Genomic DNA, 15,168 nt, shown 5'->3' with positions numbered 1-15,168 from the left:
GCGCTGATATAGATTTTTTTTTTTCTTCTCATGGAGGAACAAAAAAAGTTAGGAGCTTTATCAAATACAAAAATCCACCCAAAAATTCAAAATTGTTTTAATTTTCAGTAACAGAAAGACTGGAATGCCACCCACTTAACCCCAAGGGGCATGCTCAACCCTGGCTAATCCATCCTGGGTTTTTCCAGATGTCTAGATATCTGAAAGATTTCAATGATTAACAATCCCATAACATGTTAATATTTGCATAAAAATGCTTTTGGTGAACTGGTTTAGATTATTCAAATATATCCCCTGTATAATGTTTCGTAACAAAAGCTGGGACCAAAACTAAGAAAGAATAAAAACAATCTGTTGAATAACACTAAGGATCTGTCGGTACAAAGCTAGGACCCGAGGCCCCCACGATACGGTGCTTCCAATGTCTTTGAGGAATCCAGCAGAAGTCCAGTCTCATTGCTCAAATATCCAGCACTCTTACTTTTGCTGCACGTGCTTTTTATCAAAACAGACAGAAGGATGATCTTGGGTTACAGGCACTGAAGTAAAAGTCGGTAAAACTGGGCTCAACTTCCAAAACTACCTCTAGGAACGTGGGCAAGTCTTGTGACGATCTTACAACTAAACTCCCAACAGCAGAATACAGATCCTTAGAGGTGGGCCATCTGAAAAAGTGTCTTAATCCGAAAAATATTTTTTCCTGGCAAAATGAAAAGATGAAAAAGAAAAATAATTCACAAGTGAAATACGTCATTGCTGGGTTTGCTGACATGTTTATTATACCTGAAGAAGTAAATTTTATAGCGGAACATTATTTCAAAATTAAAAAATAAAACATTTTACCTTATAAATAAATATTCTTTCAGATTTCCCACCATCACCGCTCCTGCCAAAACATGGATTCCCAAAATGCTTTGGTCAACCCGAACTTTCATTATCCAGTTAATAAAGGTTTGGCCAAGTATATGGTATTGAGATCTAATAGCAATGCTTCCCTTGTTTGCCTTGTCACTCTAGACTGCCGAGGGCCTGTCGACACGGACTGTCTCAAACTGTGCACAGCAGCCAGCACGACGAGGTCCTGATCTTGGCAGAACCTACAGATGCTACTGTGATTAAAAAAGCGACTCTGCTGTATAAAAGCTTTTATGACAGTGTGAAATGCTTGGGTCTCTCATAGTAGTAGACTATTTGGTATTGTTACCAATAAGCTTGGGTTTGCACTTCCTCCATGTTCTAGATTCAAACCTACCCGATAACTCAAAGAGAAATACAGCTGAACCAACAACAAAAACAGCAGGCTGTGCATAGCTGTAACACTAAACCAGTGGTTCTCAACCTCCTTCAAGCACACCTCCAAAACATTTGTAAATTAAGTAGCACCCCATTTCACAAACTACATTTATTTATTATAGTGCTTATCTGCTTGAAGACGAGTTAGAAAAAAAAAAGTAGCAGCTGGCAGGGAAGAGCCTGTACTTATATTCTCAAGCTTATCTTGCTTATTTCCTCTCTCTGCCCCACTTTTCAAAGACTGTCACAGTACCTAGGGAGTGCTAATGGCACTGTTGAAAAATCACTGCACGAAACTATAACTCAGAGGTGGGCAATTATTTGGGTTGGAGAGCCACTTAAGGAGTTTTAATGAGCTGCTGCAGGCTGGGGTGGCAGAGGGAAGATGCTACTCCTGCCCAATGGGAGGTGCGGGGGGCGGGAATTGATCCTATCCAGCCCCAGGCCCATCTGCCCTGCCCCACACCCACTACCGAGGGCACTTGATGGAGCAAGTGGGTGGACGGGGTTCCCATGGAGACCAGTCTGGGACCCCCATGGGTGGAGTGCACTTAGCAGGATGGGGCTGCAGGCAGGCATGGGCAGCATGGGGCTGGGGCCTGGAGAAAAGGCACAATCTGCTCCCCACACATCCCTGTAATGGGTGCCAGTTCCATGGGCAGGGACATGCAGGAATTGGACTGCAGCTCTGGCCCAGGCCCTGGACCCATGCTGTCAAAGCCCCAAGATCCCAGCCCTAACCCCACTCCCAGACACCACTTCCCACCCACCCACGGCTCAGCCACATCTGCCTGACTGAGCATGCCACGGGGCTGCCAAGAAGCTGAGTCTAGCTACTGTGCCGCCCTCGCGCCACTGCGGGCTTGTTAGACTTCCTTGCTGGGCTGGGGCTGGCCCATGGGCCATATCTTAGCAATGTTTCAACAAACTTGGTCTGAGTTTCAAGTATGTAGCAAGAAACAAAACAAAGGCAAGATTCATGTGGCTTCCAGTTTTCTAGGAATCCCTCCCCAACATGGACCTCTGTATCAAAATTGCCTCGATGAGGACACTGTAACTGGTGATCCTTACTGTGTTAAACCAGTCACAATAGACTTCACAGCAGCTAAGGTGTGGAGAGCGATTCAGATGAAAAAAGATAACCTGACATTTGCCCAAAACACAGTCTGAACTCAAGTTGGGATATTTCCTACTGGAAGCGCTATTATTTGTTTTACCTGGTACTTAGCTTAAATTGCATCCCCCTCCTTTGTCTGAGGAAGGACATTTTCTGGTCCAATAAAAGTTATTACCAAACAAACCCCTGCTTCTCACACTTCTTCAGACATGGATCTGAGAATGGCCAGAAGCATGGCAAAGAAGTTTTTGGCAGATTGATATTAATCCAACCAAATGAGAGGAAGTACCAGTTATCTCATTTAGAAATGTTTTTCTTGTGAGACTGTCAACTTCATGTTAACATGTCAAGCTGTCTGATATGTCACCTGAACTCAGGACTGAGCCAAGTCTCGAGCACATCGGAAGTCAGATTTTTAGAAGTGCTTAGCACCCACTACTGCAAGTAGAGTTAGGTGGAGCTAAAGATGATGAGCACATCTAAACATCAGACCATTGAGGTTTGTCCAATAGCTTATATGGTCACCACCACAATGGGTCACTCATGGGTCACTGCATCTGAGACTTTCAGCCCCCCAGAAGCACAAACCTCTCTGTACCTTGTGGGAGTCTCTTCAGTGAGCAACCCTAATACCTAATGTAGACTAAATACGTGACCGACTACCCAGCACATTTTGCCAGCACGGGTGTGTTTACATACCACAGTGTTTCTGGGAAGGCTAATTAGCCCACCCAGAGTGCTGTGCTAATGCTGGTATCCTGCTGCCAGTTCCTGCAAATGAGTTAGCTCAAGTTTCTGTGCACAGCAATACATGGTGTCATATAGACATACCTTACATTACATCCAGCCCTTTAGGATAGGTCCTACCAGCACTTAAAAGTGGGCTGCCCCTTTGTAAATGCTTATCTCTGGGGAGGAATTCCCATGCTATCACCATGAAAACCCCTCCAAAATCTAAGGCTACAGAAGCAACTCCTCTGAGGGAAGTATGCAACGAGGTTATAAAGTTGCTTAACATTTTTTCTCTCTTATCTCTGAACTTCTAAATTCCCATGGCCTGCTGCTGTGCTCTGATGGGGACGTCACCATTCTGTCCCTTTCCCAGCTCCCCAGCAGATGTTTGGGCCTCAGCTGCCAAAAAAAGGAGAGCATCTGGGAAAAAGACAGAAATATAGTCCATTGACACCCCATAGAGAAACAGAACAGTAGGTAGCCGGAAGTTGGGGTGGAGTATCACTTTCAACATACAACCTGACAGGCTTGAGAAACCATTATAACAAAACGCAGCCTGATGGAAAAGTGTCCAGTAACCGGCATATGAATTTACTCCATGAGAAGTGTGGATGTGGTTAAGAAGCCATACTCATGAGCACTCCAATTGCTGGGACCCTTACAATGGAGTCAGCACCAGGGCAAATACATTAGAGGTGCACCAATACATTGGTCCAATATCGGATTGACACCGATGTAAAGAAAATTGATCATATCAAAAATTGGCCTGATGAGGCTGATCAATGCTCATGCATGTGCACAGTCACAGTGCAGCACACAGACAGTGAGGAGCACAGCCAAGCAGGATGGAGAGCTGTGTGCAGCTGGTAAGTCTGGTGTGGTGGAAGGGAAGGGGGGAGGGAAGGGAATGGGGGGGCAGAACAAGGGCTTCATGATGAGGGAGGAGTGGGACTGGGGCTGGGGCAAGTGCTACCCAACTGGGGCAGGGTGGATGGTGGACAGAGCCACAGCTCATCCAGGGGGCACAGGGAGTGGGGAGGCAGCTCCTACTGCTGCATGGGGGCTGTTTTTAAGCCACTCGTCTGGGATGGCATGGGGGGGCATGTGCCCCTGGATCTGCACTGGGGTGGGCTGGGGCTGCACAGGGCTCTTCCCGGCCTGGCCTGCCCCACGCAGATCCAGGGGCACATGCGCCCCCCCCCCCCCATAGATGCCCTCCTGGACGAGTGACAGGAGCCACCAGGTCAGCGGGCAAGCACCGGATGAGCAGTTCCCAGACAAGTGGTACACAGTTGCAGAAGCCACTCCCTCCTCCCCCCCGCGTGCCCCCCCAGATGAGCTACAGTTCTGTCCCACGCCTGCCCTGCCCCAGCCAGGCAGCACTTGCCCCAGCCCCTGCTCCACCCCTCCCTCACTGTGGGGGCCTTGATCTGCCCCCCAACACCCCTTCCCTCCCCTACCAACACACTAAACTTACCAGCTGCACACAGCTCTCCAAACTGCCGGCCTAGTATTGGAAATCGGATCAGTATCAGCTACTATGCCTCCTTAAAAATCAGCTGTTGGTATCAGCCCCAAAGTTCTGTATTGGTGCATCCCTAAAATATATTATTTTAGTCCTTTTCTGTTGCCTTAACAGCAACATACACCACAACAGAACTTCAGCAGCCAAAATCAATTTCTAGGACTTGGTAGGAATTCTACTATGCCAAGGGTCACTACTACTCTTAATGCTTGCAGACCCCCAACCCCAATTAACAGTAGTGGTGGTTGAAATTACAGGACTAAGGGAAAAATACAACCCACAATTTATAAGGCATATTGATTCAAAGAGTATATTTTATAGAAAACATACTTCATATGTATAAAGCCCTTTGAACATAGCTAAAATGCATCAACCAGAATTATTTGAGTATGCTCAAATAATATACAAATGTATAATAATTAACACAAAATGTATTTATAAGTAATTACCTCAACAATTAATGTATGTTTGCTCTTACATTCAGCTCACACAAGATTTAGCCCTGCTTACAAAGGGCCTCTAGTGACTAGATGGCATTTCATTCTTGTTCTCCTAGCTCAGCTCAGGAGAAGACTGCATGAACAGGGGGCCAGACTAGATAACTTCATGAGGCCCCTTCCAGCCCTATTGTCCAAAGATACTATGCTAAGTATACAGAACTAAGCCAGCCATGAATTTACAAAAGGTTTTTCCAATATTTTAAACACTGAACCCTCATTATTATTCCCCATTATTTGCCCAAATTTAACAATTATCAGTGCAATTGTCACTGATGAAAAGTGATAATTCCAGCTGCAATTAATTTCTACTTGTCTCATGAGCCAGATAGACTGCAGTTCTTCAAGACTGACAGTGACATCATCGTGCATCACTGTTGGTCCTTATACATTATATACAATTGATTGTTTCCAATCAGTAATAGCGTTCCAAGTAGTGTTCGTGGGAACACTTGGAGCCTGGGACCCCAGCAACGAGAGCGTCCTGCACGCCTGCCGCATCTCCCGCCGCTACGCCAAGCTGATGTGCTGCCTCATGGTGTCCGACACCATCCGTTGGTCCCATGACATCTACGTAGAATACATCACGGGCCACTGCCAGTACTCCGACCCCACCAGACGAACCGCCGCTGGACCGGACCCAGAGAGGACAGCCTGAACGCCGCTCTGCACCAGATGGACCTTCACTTTGAGAATACTCTGCAGCAATGAACGACCCTGCTCCACCCAAAGAAGCCCCCCGCAATGAGACTCTATATGGACTAAGACACTTTCCCCGAACCACTTCCTCCACCATTGCGGACCATTGTAACGGGTTTGTGTGTATCCATCTCCTTTCTCTCTCAGCGCTGCGAACCCCCTTCCTCCCCTTCCCCCTCACCCCCGGGGTTAGTTGGCTAACATTGTATCTCCTGTAACCTAGTTGTGTTCCCCTCCTCACCCCCATCCCTCTAATGTTAGTCCCTCACTCGGGCAATATGTATTTCCCTACCGGCTTTGTCATCTTTTTTTGATTCACAATCCTAAACATTTACTAATAAAAGTCAATATTCTAATCATTCTCCAGGTCTGTGTCCAGCATAGCAAAACATATCTTGGGGTTTGTTTCCCCCCAAGTCGCTAGTAATTTCCTTTGAAATGCTACTCCGCAAAATTATTTGAATAGAGTGGAGTTTAAATGCCTCTATTTCAGGATGGGATCTTGGAATGTAATGTTTCTCACTACAGTATCCTGGCCAGGATCCTGGCCTGGAATTACATCAAAGAGTCTACTTTCTCTCACTAAAGAACTTAGGTTTCTGAAATCACTATGGTTTCAAAGCTTTCCCATTATATACAGAGTTGTAAGTTTCTAACATCTTAGATTCCAAACACATTTACATCTACTACCATGCTTTCCACAAAAGAATCTCAAAGAACTTCACAAACACACTACCCATTTAAATTTAAAATATTTCCACTTTACAGCTGAGCAAACTACCTCGCTTTCCTGTGCGTTTCAGTCGGTTTGAAATGATGCAAAAGTTCAAAACAGACATATAAAAGAAACTCAATGAAACCATACACAAGAGTATTCAGAACAAAAGTAACGTTATTTTAATACCTAGGTCATAAAAGTTGCAACCTTTTCCTGGATTATCCTCTAGATACCAAGAGGTCAGAATACCAGAACTTTGAAACGCTTCCTTTTTATCATAAAATATGTAAAACTGTCCTCACCAGAACATATAGAGACAATCTTCAGTTTACAGAAATACACTGTGAACATTTACATAAAGCCAATGAAAACAGAGCTCATCTATGCAGTTCTGTATTGCTATCATTAGGAACTCTAATCAAGCTCCGGGAGCCAGTTTATGTAGCACTTAAGCATAAACTCAGTCTTTCAAACCCTTATATGGAGGAGTTGTACTTAATCGCATAAATATTCCTACTGCCTTCAATACAAGAGACCACAACTTGGAAAAAAAAGAAAAGTAAAACCTGACTCGCTAGCTTTTTTATTTTAATCAGCAATAGTATCTAACTTAAAAATGGACATCTATCTACTTGATTTCTTTAATTTAAGAAAATTACCACAAGCAGGAATTATTACTGAAGTACACCCTTCTAATAATGAAAGGCAGGGTGTGAAATCTTGTGGCTTTGCCGAGCTGATACCATGAAACAATCTACCCAATTTCTCTGTGGTTTATGTAACAGCTTCACCTATGAAGCAGTGGCATGTGTTTTCTGCTTCACTTTACTTGGGTGCTTATAAGAGCAGAAAACTACAAAATGTTTGGATCCCCAAATAGCTAGCTTAAAAGCATGCCATTCTTTATCAGACTTCAAACAATGTTTGTAAATCTGCAGATTTACTTATGTTCCCAAAATGTACTAATTTCTTAAACAGCATTAAATTCATAACTTAGCTTAATATGGAAAAATGACAGGAGAAGGATATATAATTTTTATCGTGTGTTTGTTAGCTTTGTAGATATTTCTGGCATGCAAGATAGCCTCTATGAAGAGAGCAGCTGCATTTAGTTAGGGATTTTTGAAGGATTTTCAACTCAGAGGTGCTTTTTAGAGTCTCAGAAGACTATTGCATTTCTGGGCATGTCTGAAGAACAGTATCTAGTGTCACACCTCAGGGAAGGTTTTTGACCAGCTTTACATATTTGTATTTAAGATATAAGAAAGCTTTTAAGTACTCTCCTGCCCACACCGCATTTGCAAAGCTTTAACCAAACTAAAATTTCCCATGTATATATCCAGCACACCACTCTCCAGACATTAAAGTAATAGACAAAAAATTGACCTGATACCATTTTATCTGCAGTCATAGCACCTTTTATTAAAAATGCCCAGTACCAGAATCAGTTATGAAAATGCCTCCTGAACGCAAGATTTTTTTTTTTTGGTAAACATATAGTTCATACTGACTGAAATAGAAAACTTCTGCCCTGTGCCAGAAACAATGACTGGGTATTACAAAGGCTGAGAAAACGTATAAAATTGGAGGAAAGTTTCAAGAAGTGCAAAAGTTATCCCTGTTATCTAAAATATATAGTCCATGGATCTAACTTCTACTATATGCTTTAAAATGTTATTGTGCTTTTCATTATTCTTCTGCTCTGAGTTGTTATTTTTGACTCACAGACGTACATGATCCAGAACAATAACAAATCTACATTGGTAATATCAATAGCCATCTTAAATGCTGTAAAGAGAGAGTGGAAAAAAATACCACATTAGTAAAGAGTTCCTGTTCCTCACATCCATGCTAACCTTGTGGTTTTATTCAGAACATTGTCAGGCCAAGCTCTCAGTGCCCCAGGAAGAGCATTTAGAAATATATTTACTTTTATTCTCATGCTGCTTTTGATTTGTTTTTGTTTTCTACGTTGCAGTTACCAATACACACACACACACACACACACACACACACACACACACACAGAGCAATAGATGAGCAAAGGAATCTGAAAAACAAGAATACATACTTATTTAGGTGCCATAATCTTGGTAACTCAACAGGAATGCAAATGTAAATTCAAGCACTAGATCTAAATGTATTTATGGGAGTAATCCCATTAAACTTCTTTAAGGGTTTGCCTTAGAGCAGGGCGGATGCGGCCCACCAGGCCATTCTAGTTAGCCTGCGGGGCCCCTAAAAAATTTAGAAAATTAATATTTATCTGCCCCTGGCTAATTGTCATGCAGCCTTCAATGGTTTGCCAAAACTCAGTAAGCGGCCCTCCGCCTGAAATACCCGCCCGCCTCTGCTTAGACTGTCAACTCTTTGGCTGTGTCCAGACAAGAGAAGACATACGGTATGGTATGCAGCCCCACAGACTTGTCTGCGGTGCCAGACACTGCACATGCAGGTATGCCTGGCACTGATATTTTGTAGCATGGGGTGGAGCAGTTGACCCTGGGTCAAAAAAACTTTTGCCAAAAAAAAAGCAAGGCAGCACACGTGGCAGCAGCAGGCATCACTCACAACAGGAGCCTGGCTGGCTGGAGCCACACTCTGGCTGCTAGCCTGGCTTGCTGCTGTAGGAACGCCGTGCCTGCAGCTCCCCAGGGGCCCCAGGACCCCAGGTAAGGCTGCTGGGGCCAGCACTGTTGCTGACCCCAGCCTGCTCTACCCCATCCAGGGTAGCCTGCCACATGCCAGAGCACACGTGGCACAGGTGTTCCCTGGGGGCAAGCAGCAGTGGCACAAGGTATGCTACTTGTCCCCAGGAAAGCACACATTCCTGCTCGTCTGGACGTGGCCACAGGGACAGAAATCATGTCTTCAGAGACGCTGGAAGAGCACATAGCAAAAGGGCACCCTCAACCTCACGGGTGCCTCCGGGACTGACCTCAGACCCCAATCAATCAGTCGGTATTAAAGCTTTCTTAACAGAGCAAGTTAAGGTTCCTAAATGTAAAGGACTTTCATGGCAGCCATCATTTTCACGCATCTGACAAAAATTTTCCCTTACAGCCGAAATTTTCCATCTTGGGTCTCAAGCAAAGCACAAGGGGGTTTTTTTTGCTTGTTTCTGTGGGAGCAAAATCAAAATAGAAACAGACACTTTTGCTAAGAGATGCAACGTGGGCAAACCAAAGATTTTCTGATGCCATGGCTATCCCACCTTGCTCTAGACCACCACCACCAATGTTGACAAAAGCACTCTTCTGCCAGCATGACTGTCTCCGCACCAGGGGTTTGCCGCTGCACCCATGTCATCTGAAGGCGTGATCTTTTTACAGCCTTAATTGATACAGTTCTACCACCAAAACTCTGTAGCACAGACTGAGCCTCAATGGGTGCATCTACATGCTCATTAATGCACCATAATTATGGTGCTTTAAGTTAGTACCTGTAATTAATGTGCTGTAATCGGTGCTACTGCACATTAGCATAGACGAATGCTTTTCTGGTGATGTTTAATCTTCATTGGACTAAGTCTACTGCACGTTAGCACAAATGAACGCTTTTTAAGTGGTGCTTACTGCTCACTGGACTAATCTACTGCACATTAATACAGTTTGCCAGCCATGCAGCAGCATTAGTCCAATGGGCATTAAGTATCTCATGTAGACATGCCCAGTGTTACTTAAACTGTAACTTTTTAAATTTCATGACGGAGTGTTTAAACTTGCAAACGTAACATGTCATTAGTTAATTCACTGGGGTTGGGTTGTGCATGGCTCAGCATCTGCTGAAAACCAGGACCTTTAAACTATCTCAATTTGGGTATCAAGGAACGAAAGCATCCAAAATCATTTGTCGTTTTTGTCTAGCTGGGCCAAAATATGCACATGCTGCCTAATGCCAGTTCTAGTTATCTAGCTACTTTGTTCCACGCATTTGTGATATTACACTGCGTATCTGAAACGCTTGAAAAGGCTGCAATAAAAACTGCCGCCGAATGGAAAGATCACAAGATAAATATTACTCATTAAAACTAAATCAAAAGAGACTGGCTTTAAAAGTCACCGTGAAAAAAACAAACAACCCCGTCCTGGATCAATACACGTGCAAGAAGATGGGGGAGGAGGCAAACCCCCGGTGCCAGCATTGCCCTGGGCCCGCGCCTCACATCTCCCGTGCAGAACGCAACGGTGGCACTCCGCTAATAACGTTTGGGGGGGGGGGACTTTTTTTTTTAAATATAAAGCGATTCAAAGCAGATCGGATAGAAGCCGCCAATTCATTCGCCGGGATCCCGGGACGCTCGGGAGCAAAGGAAACCGACCCAGCTGGGTTTCTCCCATTTTGCAGCGGGAAGGCCGGTGCGAGAGGGAGCAGCACGTCGCGGGAGACGGACCCGACAGCAGCGCGGCATTTCCCTCGGCGCCTCCGCGCGCCCGGGCGGGCCGGCGGGGCAGAGCGGAGCAGCCGCGGGTGTGCTCGGGCCGGCCCCGCGCCGGGGCATCCGCCGCCGCCGCCGCCCGCCCGCCCGCCCGCGCTCCCCATTGTCCGGCGCGGGCTCCGGGCGCAGCCCGCGCCGCCTCCTACCTTGGGCCGCCGCGAGCAGCGGCAGCAGCAGCCAGAGGCTCCGCGCGCAGCCGCCCGCCCGCCGCCGCCGCTGCATCCCCGGGCCCCGCTCGCTCCGGCACCACCCGCGGGCAGCGCAGCGCCGGCTCCGCTCGCCGCGCCGCGCTTGTCACTTCGCCCCGGCCCGCCCCCGCCCCGCTGGCCTGCCTGCGCCCTCTGCCGGCCCCGGCAGCCCCGCCGGCGGCTCGGGCGGGGAGGGGGCCGGGCGCTGCGCGAGGCTCCTCCTCGCCCGGGCGCGCGCCCCTCGCACCTGCCGGCGGCCGCGCACCTGGGCGGGGCGCCGCCGCCCCAGCCCCTCAGCAGCCCTGCGGGTGCCGGGCCCCGGGACAGGCCTGCCGCGGGGGCAGCGGTGAGGCTGAGGCCGGTTCCTCTGCCCCAGGGAAAGCTGCCAGACCGTCACCGCCTCGCCTGGGCAAGGGAAGTGACAGGGGTCAGGCCGTTGACAAGGGAGGGACACCCGGCAAAACATGGCGGGGCCCGGACAGCCCGCGTCAGGCAAGGGCGGTGCAGGAGCCGCCTGATGTCCAGTCCCGCTGAGCGAAGGGCCGGCCTTCACATGTTTCTGAGCCAACTCCGGTCCTCCAAGCGGGAGCCGGTGGGGGAGGGCGCGGCCAGCTCCACCTGGAGCAGGGACACGGGCACAGGCTGTTCAGGGACGCGGAGGGGGCGAACCAAGGGGACGGAGACCCCCTGGGCCCGAAGACAACGGTCAGCAGTGACAAGGACTCCGAATGAACTGAGAAAGCAAACCCCAGACCGGGGTTTGTGCTGGGAAGGGCAGCCGGTGGGCGCAGGGGAGCGGGTGCAGTCGTTGGAACGGGCGGCGGGTTGATTAGGTGGTTTCGAAAAGAACAGGTGCAATAGAAGTCTATGATAGAGGATGTGTATGTGTATATATATACACCTAAATATAGGTACAGATAAATATATTTTAATTAAAAAAAAAATCTTGAAGGCTCGGATCAAGCATCGTGGCTTCTTAACCTGGCAGGAGGAATACCACGTATCTGGGTCCAAAAAGGCAGTTTTCCCAGCCTGCTTTGCAGGAGAACCGCTCTTCTGGCGTGGTTCGGTACCCACCGAGGTGCAGCGACTTTAAGCCCAGTTTATGGAAATGGGAGTCTCCTCCCTTGCCTGCTCCGAGGACCTTATAGCTAAGGGCAAGCAAAACTCATCTGAACCCCAAGCCTCCAGCCTTGGGCCTGCAAGTAAGCTGCCTGCCAAAGGTTTTGGAAACATCCAAAGCCCCAGGTGCAGGCAGAGGATGTTTGCCGATAGTAGGGCCACTTACGGTTCTGGAATTGGAATTTGTTTGTGCTAATTTGGCCTCGGATACAAATTAAATTTTAAAAAAAGTTGGGATTTTTTTTCCAAGCTTCAGCCTCATTCCAGAGAATGAGAGAGTGCCCCAAATAATCAGCTGGCGCCATCCCCCAGTGCAGCTGAATCACATCGTCACCAGGACATGGCAACGCTGCATTCAGTGGCACTTATCCCCACAGCGACAAACGCTCCAGCCAGCACTGATCCCTGACACCTGCTCCTCTGTGAGGGATGCCCCACCTCCTGCCTCCAGCACCCCTTTAACTTGGTGTCCACACTCGCGTGCCAAACACACCAGCTTCCCGTGCCGCATGTGGTATGAATGCGGCTGGTGGGCCACCGCCGTTCTAGAGGGTCATCACAGCACCTTTTTGTTATTTCATAAAAGGGTACATGCTCTTTTCACTTCTGCTCCAGGCCCGTCTTCTTTACTGGCTGCTTTTTTTTTTTTTAATTCACTTCACACTTGTGATCATAGTTCTGGTGATTTCCCAGTCCCAAGTGCACTATGACAGATCTCAGGAGCCCAGCTGAGGGACACAATCACCCCTCTATTTGCAGAACAAGGATTCTGCAAATCTGGGCTGCAAATGCGTTAGCTGTTTCTGTTGTTACCTCTCCTTGCAAGTTTGTGCTGCTTTTGTTATTCAGTCTCATTCCTCAATCTCTTGCCATATTTCTCTGTTACCAAATAAGCATATTCCAGAGTATTTCCCCTCAGTTGTTAGTCCATTTCCTAGTTGGATTTGTTTTATATGCAGCCAAGAATCCTTACCTTCCAAAGCCCCTTTGCAGTATGGAATTACCTATCAGTTTCCCATATTGTCATCTGTAAATTTCATCCAGGCACCTGTTTTATTCCCCTTTTCCAATTAAGCAAAATATTAAATAAGACTGAGTCTGGATCCCCTGGAAGCTGTTATCTGAAAGCTGGTAGGCAAAAGTGATCATACACTTGTTCTCTAAACCAGTTCTTGAATCTGCCTCTAAGCAATTTGAGCAGTATCTACCCTGCCTGCGTCCCCTACAGGTCCTCTGGATCTATCACTCTCATCTCTTAGTTGACCCACAATTGCAAACCAACATTAAAAATAAGTTGTCTACCACCTTTTGGAATTTTTTTTAAGACTCCCCAAAACCATACATCAAAAGGCTACTGATAATACATTGTCTAGAAATTGTTTGGCTCTATAGTGGCAGCGCAGGTTTTGGTGCACTATGATGAGCTGGCTAGTGTGCATTGCAGAGTATTGCCTTTGGGCTAGGGCTTTTCATCTGCAATTTATTCTATATAGCTAGTAGATAATACAGCAATAAATTATGATATAACGTATGCCAGGAAGCTATTTAGGGCATCTTTGTTGTGCTGTGAGGAAAAAAGGCAGAAGGCTGACTACCTGCCTACACCTGAGAAGTGAACCAGTTACTACTCAGCTGCAGTGGCTGTGTGCTAGGTCAGAACTAGTTCATTTTACATGTTTTAAAAGCCAGTCCTGTGGGGTATATTTTCCTACTCTTAAAATGGCTAAGAAAAATGAAAAGCAGAATGAGTAGTAGGAGAAACATTAAATATTGTTCTTGATCATTCAGGGCATGTATACTATTTGTTCTTTTTTTCTATTACTCTGCTCCTCTTTATTTAGACTTCCAGGACTATCTGGTTCCCTTCTCAGGTCCCTGGAAGACCAACTGCTTTCTCAGTTTAAAGAAATGTTATGAAAATATGGTGTACACTCAATATCTTCCAATTTAGCATTCATACTGAAAATGAACTGAGTGCAACTGAAGAGGACCCAAACAGCTGTCTCACATACTGGGTGTGGAGAACCAGTATTGTAATGTTTTTTCTCCTTCCCACCGTCTCTCTCCTTTGCTTCCCGCCATCACTCAACACACACATACTTAATAGGGCTTAAAAGAACAAGGACTTTCTTAGTGATGAGTTCCCCCTTCTGCTCTACTGGAAGTCTGTGCTTACCTGTGACATCCAGAAAAGACCAGATCAGAATGCAGGATTGTGCCCACAACCACACTAATCAGGATAGTCCTTTATTTCAGGTAGATGAGAGTTCGTATTTTCAGAGAAAGAGGATTGGAGTTTTGTTCCTACCACCACTTTTGGATGGCCACAATTGTCATGATAGTTAGAACTAGAAAGCTGGCTGCAGATACAACACAACACTTAATGAAACGGGGAGGGGAAGGTTGGGTTGGGTGAAACTGCCTTGAAGCTATCAAAATGACAGCAATGCTTAATTCAGGATTTGCATTCAAAGTAGTTAAGCTCCTTTTTTGAGCAAGGTACCTGAAAACAATAGAAGCCATCACCGAAGCATAGGCCACATTCAAAGGTATTGTGAGCTGAACTTGGTAGGTGGAGGAGTTTCACTGTGGCCAACTGCAAACGCAGAGGACAGGGTATCATTTTGGTACAGCCATGTGCATATATGAGTGGACAAGGCACAGTCAAATACCCCACAGAAGCAAATGAAGAAGGAAGTAATGAAACATCAGAGACAGCAGAAAATCACTTGTGGCGTGACCCTGAAAGAAAACGAAATGAGATGTTTTGGCAAGCTCAAAAAAGAGGCTCAGAATATTGAACAGAAATGTTACTGTGTTCGGGGAAGCAGGCTGGTGT

General features: G+C 46.5%; 1 protein-coding gene across 1 annotated transcript in view; it reads right to left on the bottom strand.

Annotated features, from left to right (window-relative positions):
- ROR1 (ROR family WNT receptor 1) overlaps positions 1-11,338 on the bottom strand; it is a 283,073-nt gene extending 271,735 nt beyond the window's left edge. The window contains exon 1 of the mRNA XM_090048648.1: positions 11,166-11,338. Coding sequence (XP_089904774.1) covers positions 11,166-11,241 — 76 coding nt within the window. The 5' untranslated portion in view covers positions 11,242-11,338. The remainder of the gene's footprint in view (positions 1-11,165) is intronic.
- Between the last annotated feature and the right edge of the window lie 3,830 nt (positions 11,339-15,168).

The sequence above is a fragment of the Crocodylus siamensis genome, chromosome 5, assembly GCF_052110815.1.
Source record: "Crocodylus siamensis isolate JL-2025a chromosome 5, ASM5211081v1, whole genome shotgun sequence".
Taxonomy (NCBI): Eukaryota; Metazoa; Chordata; order Crocodylia; family Crocodylidae; genus Crocodylus; species Crocodylus siamensis.
The sequence above is the reverse complement of the archived record's forward strand: the minus strand, read 5'-3'. Positions and strand labels throughout refer to the sequence as shown.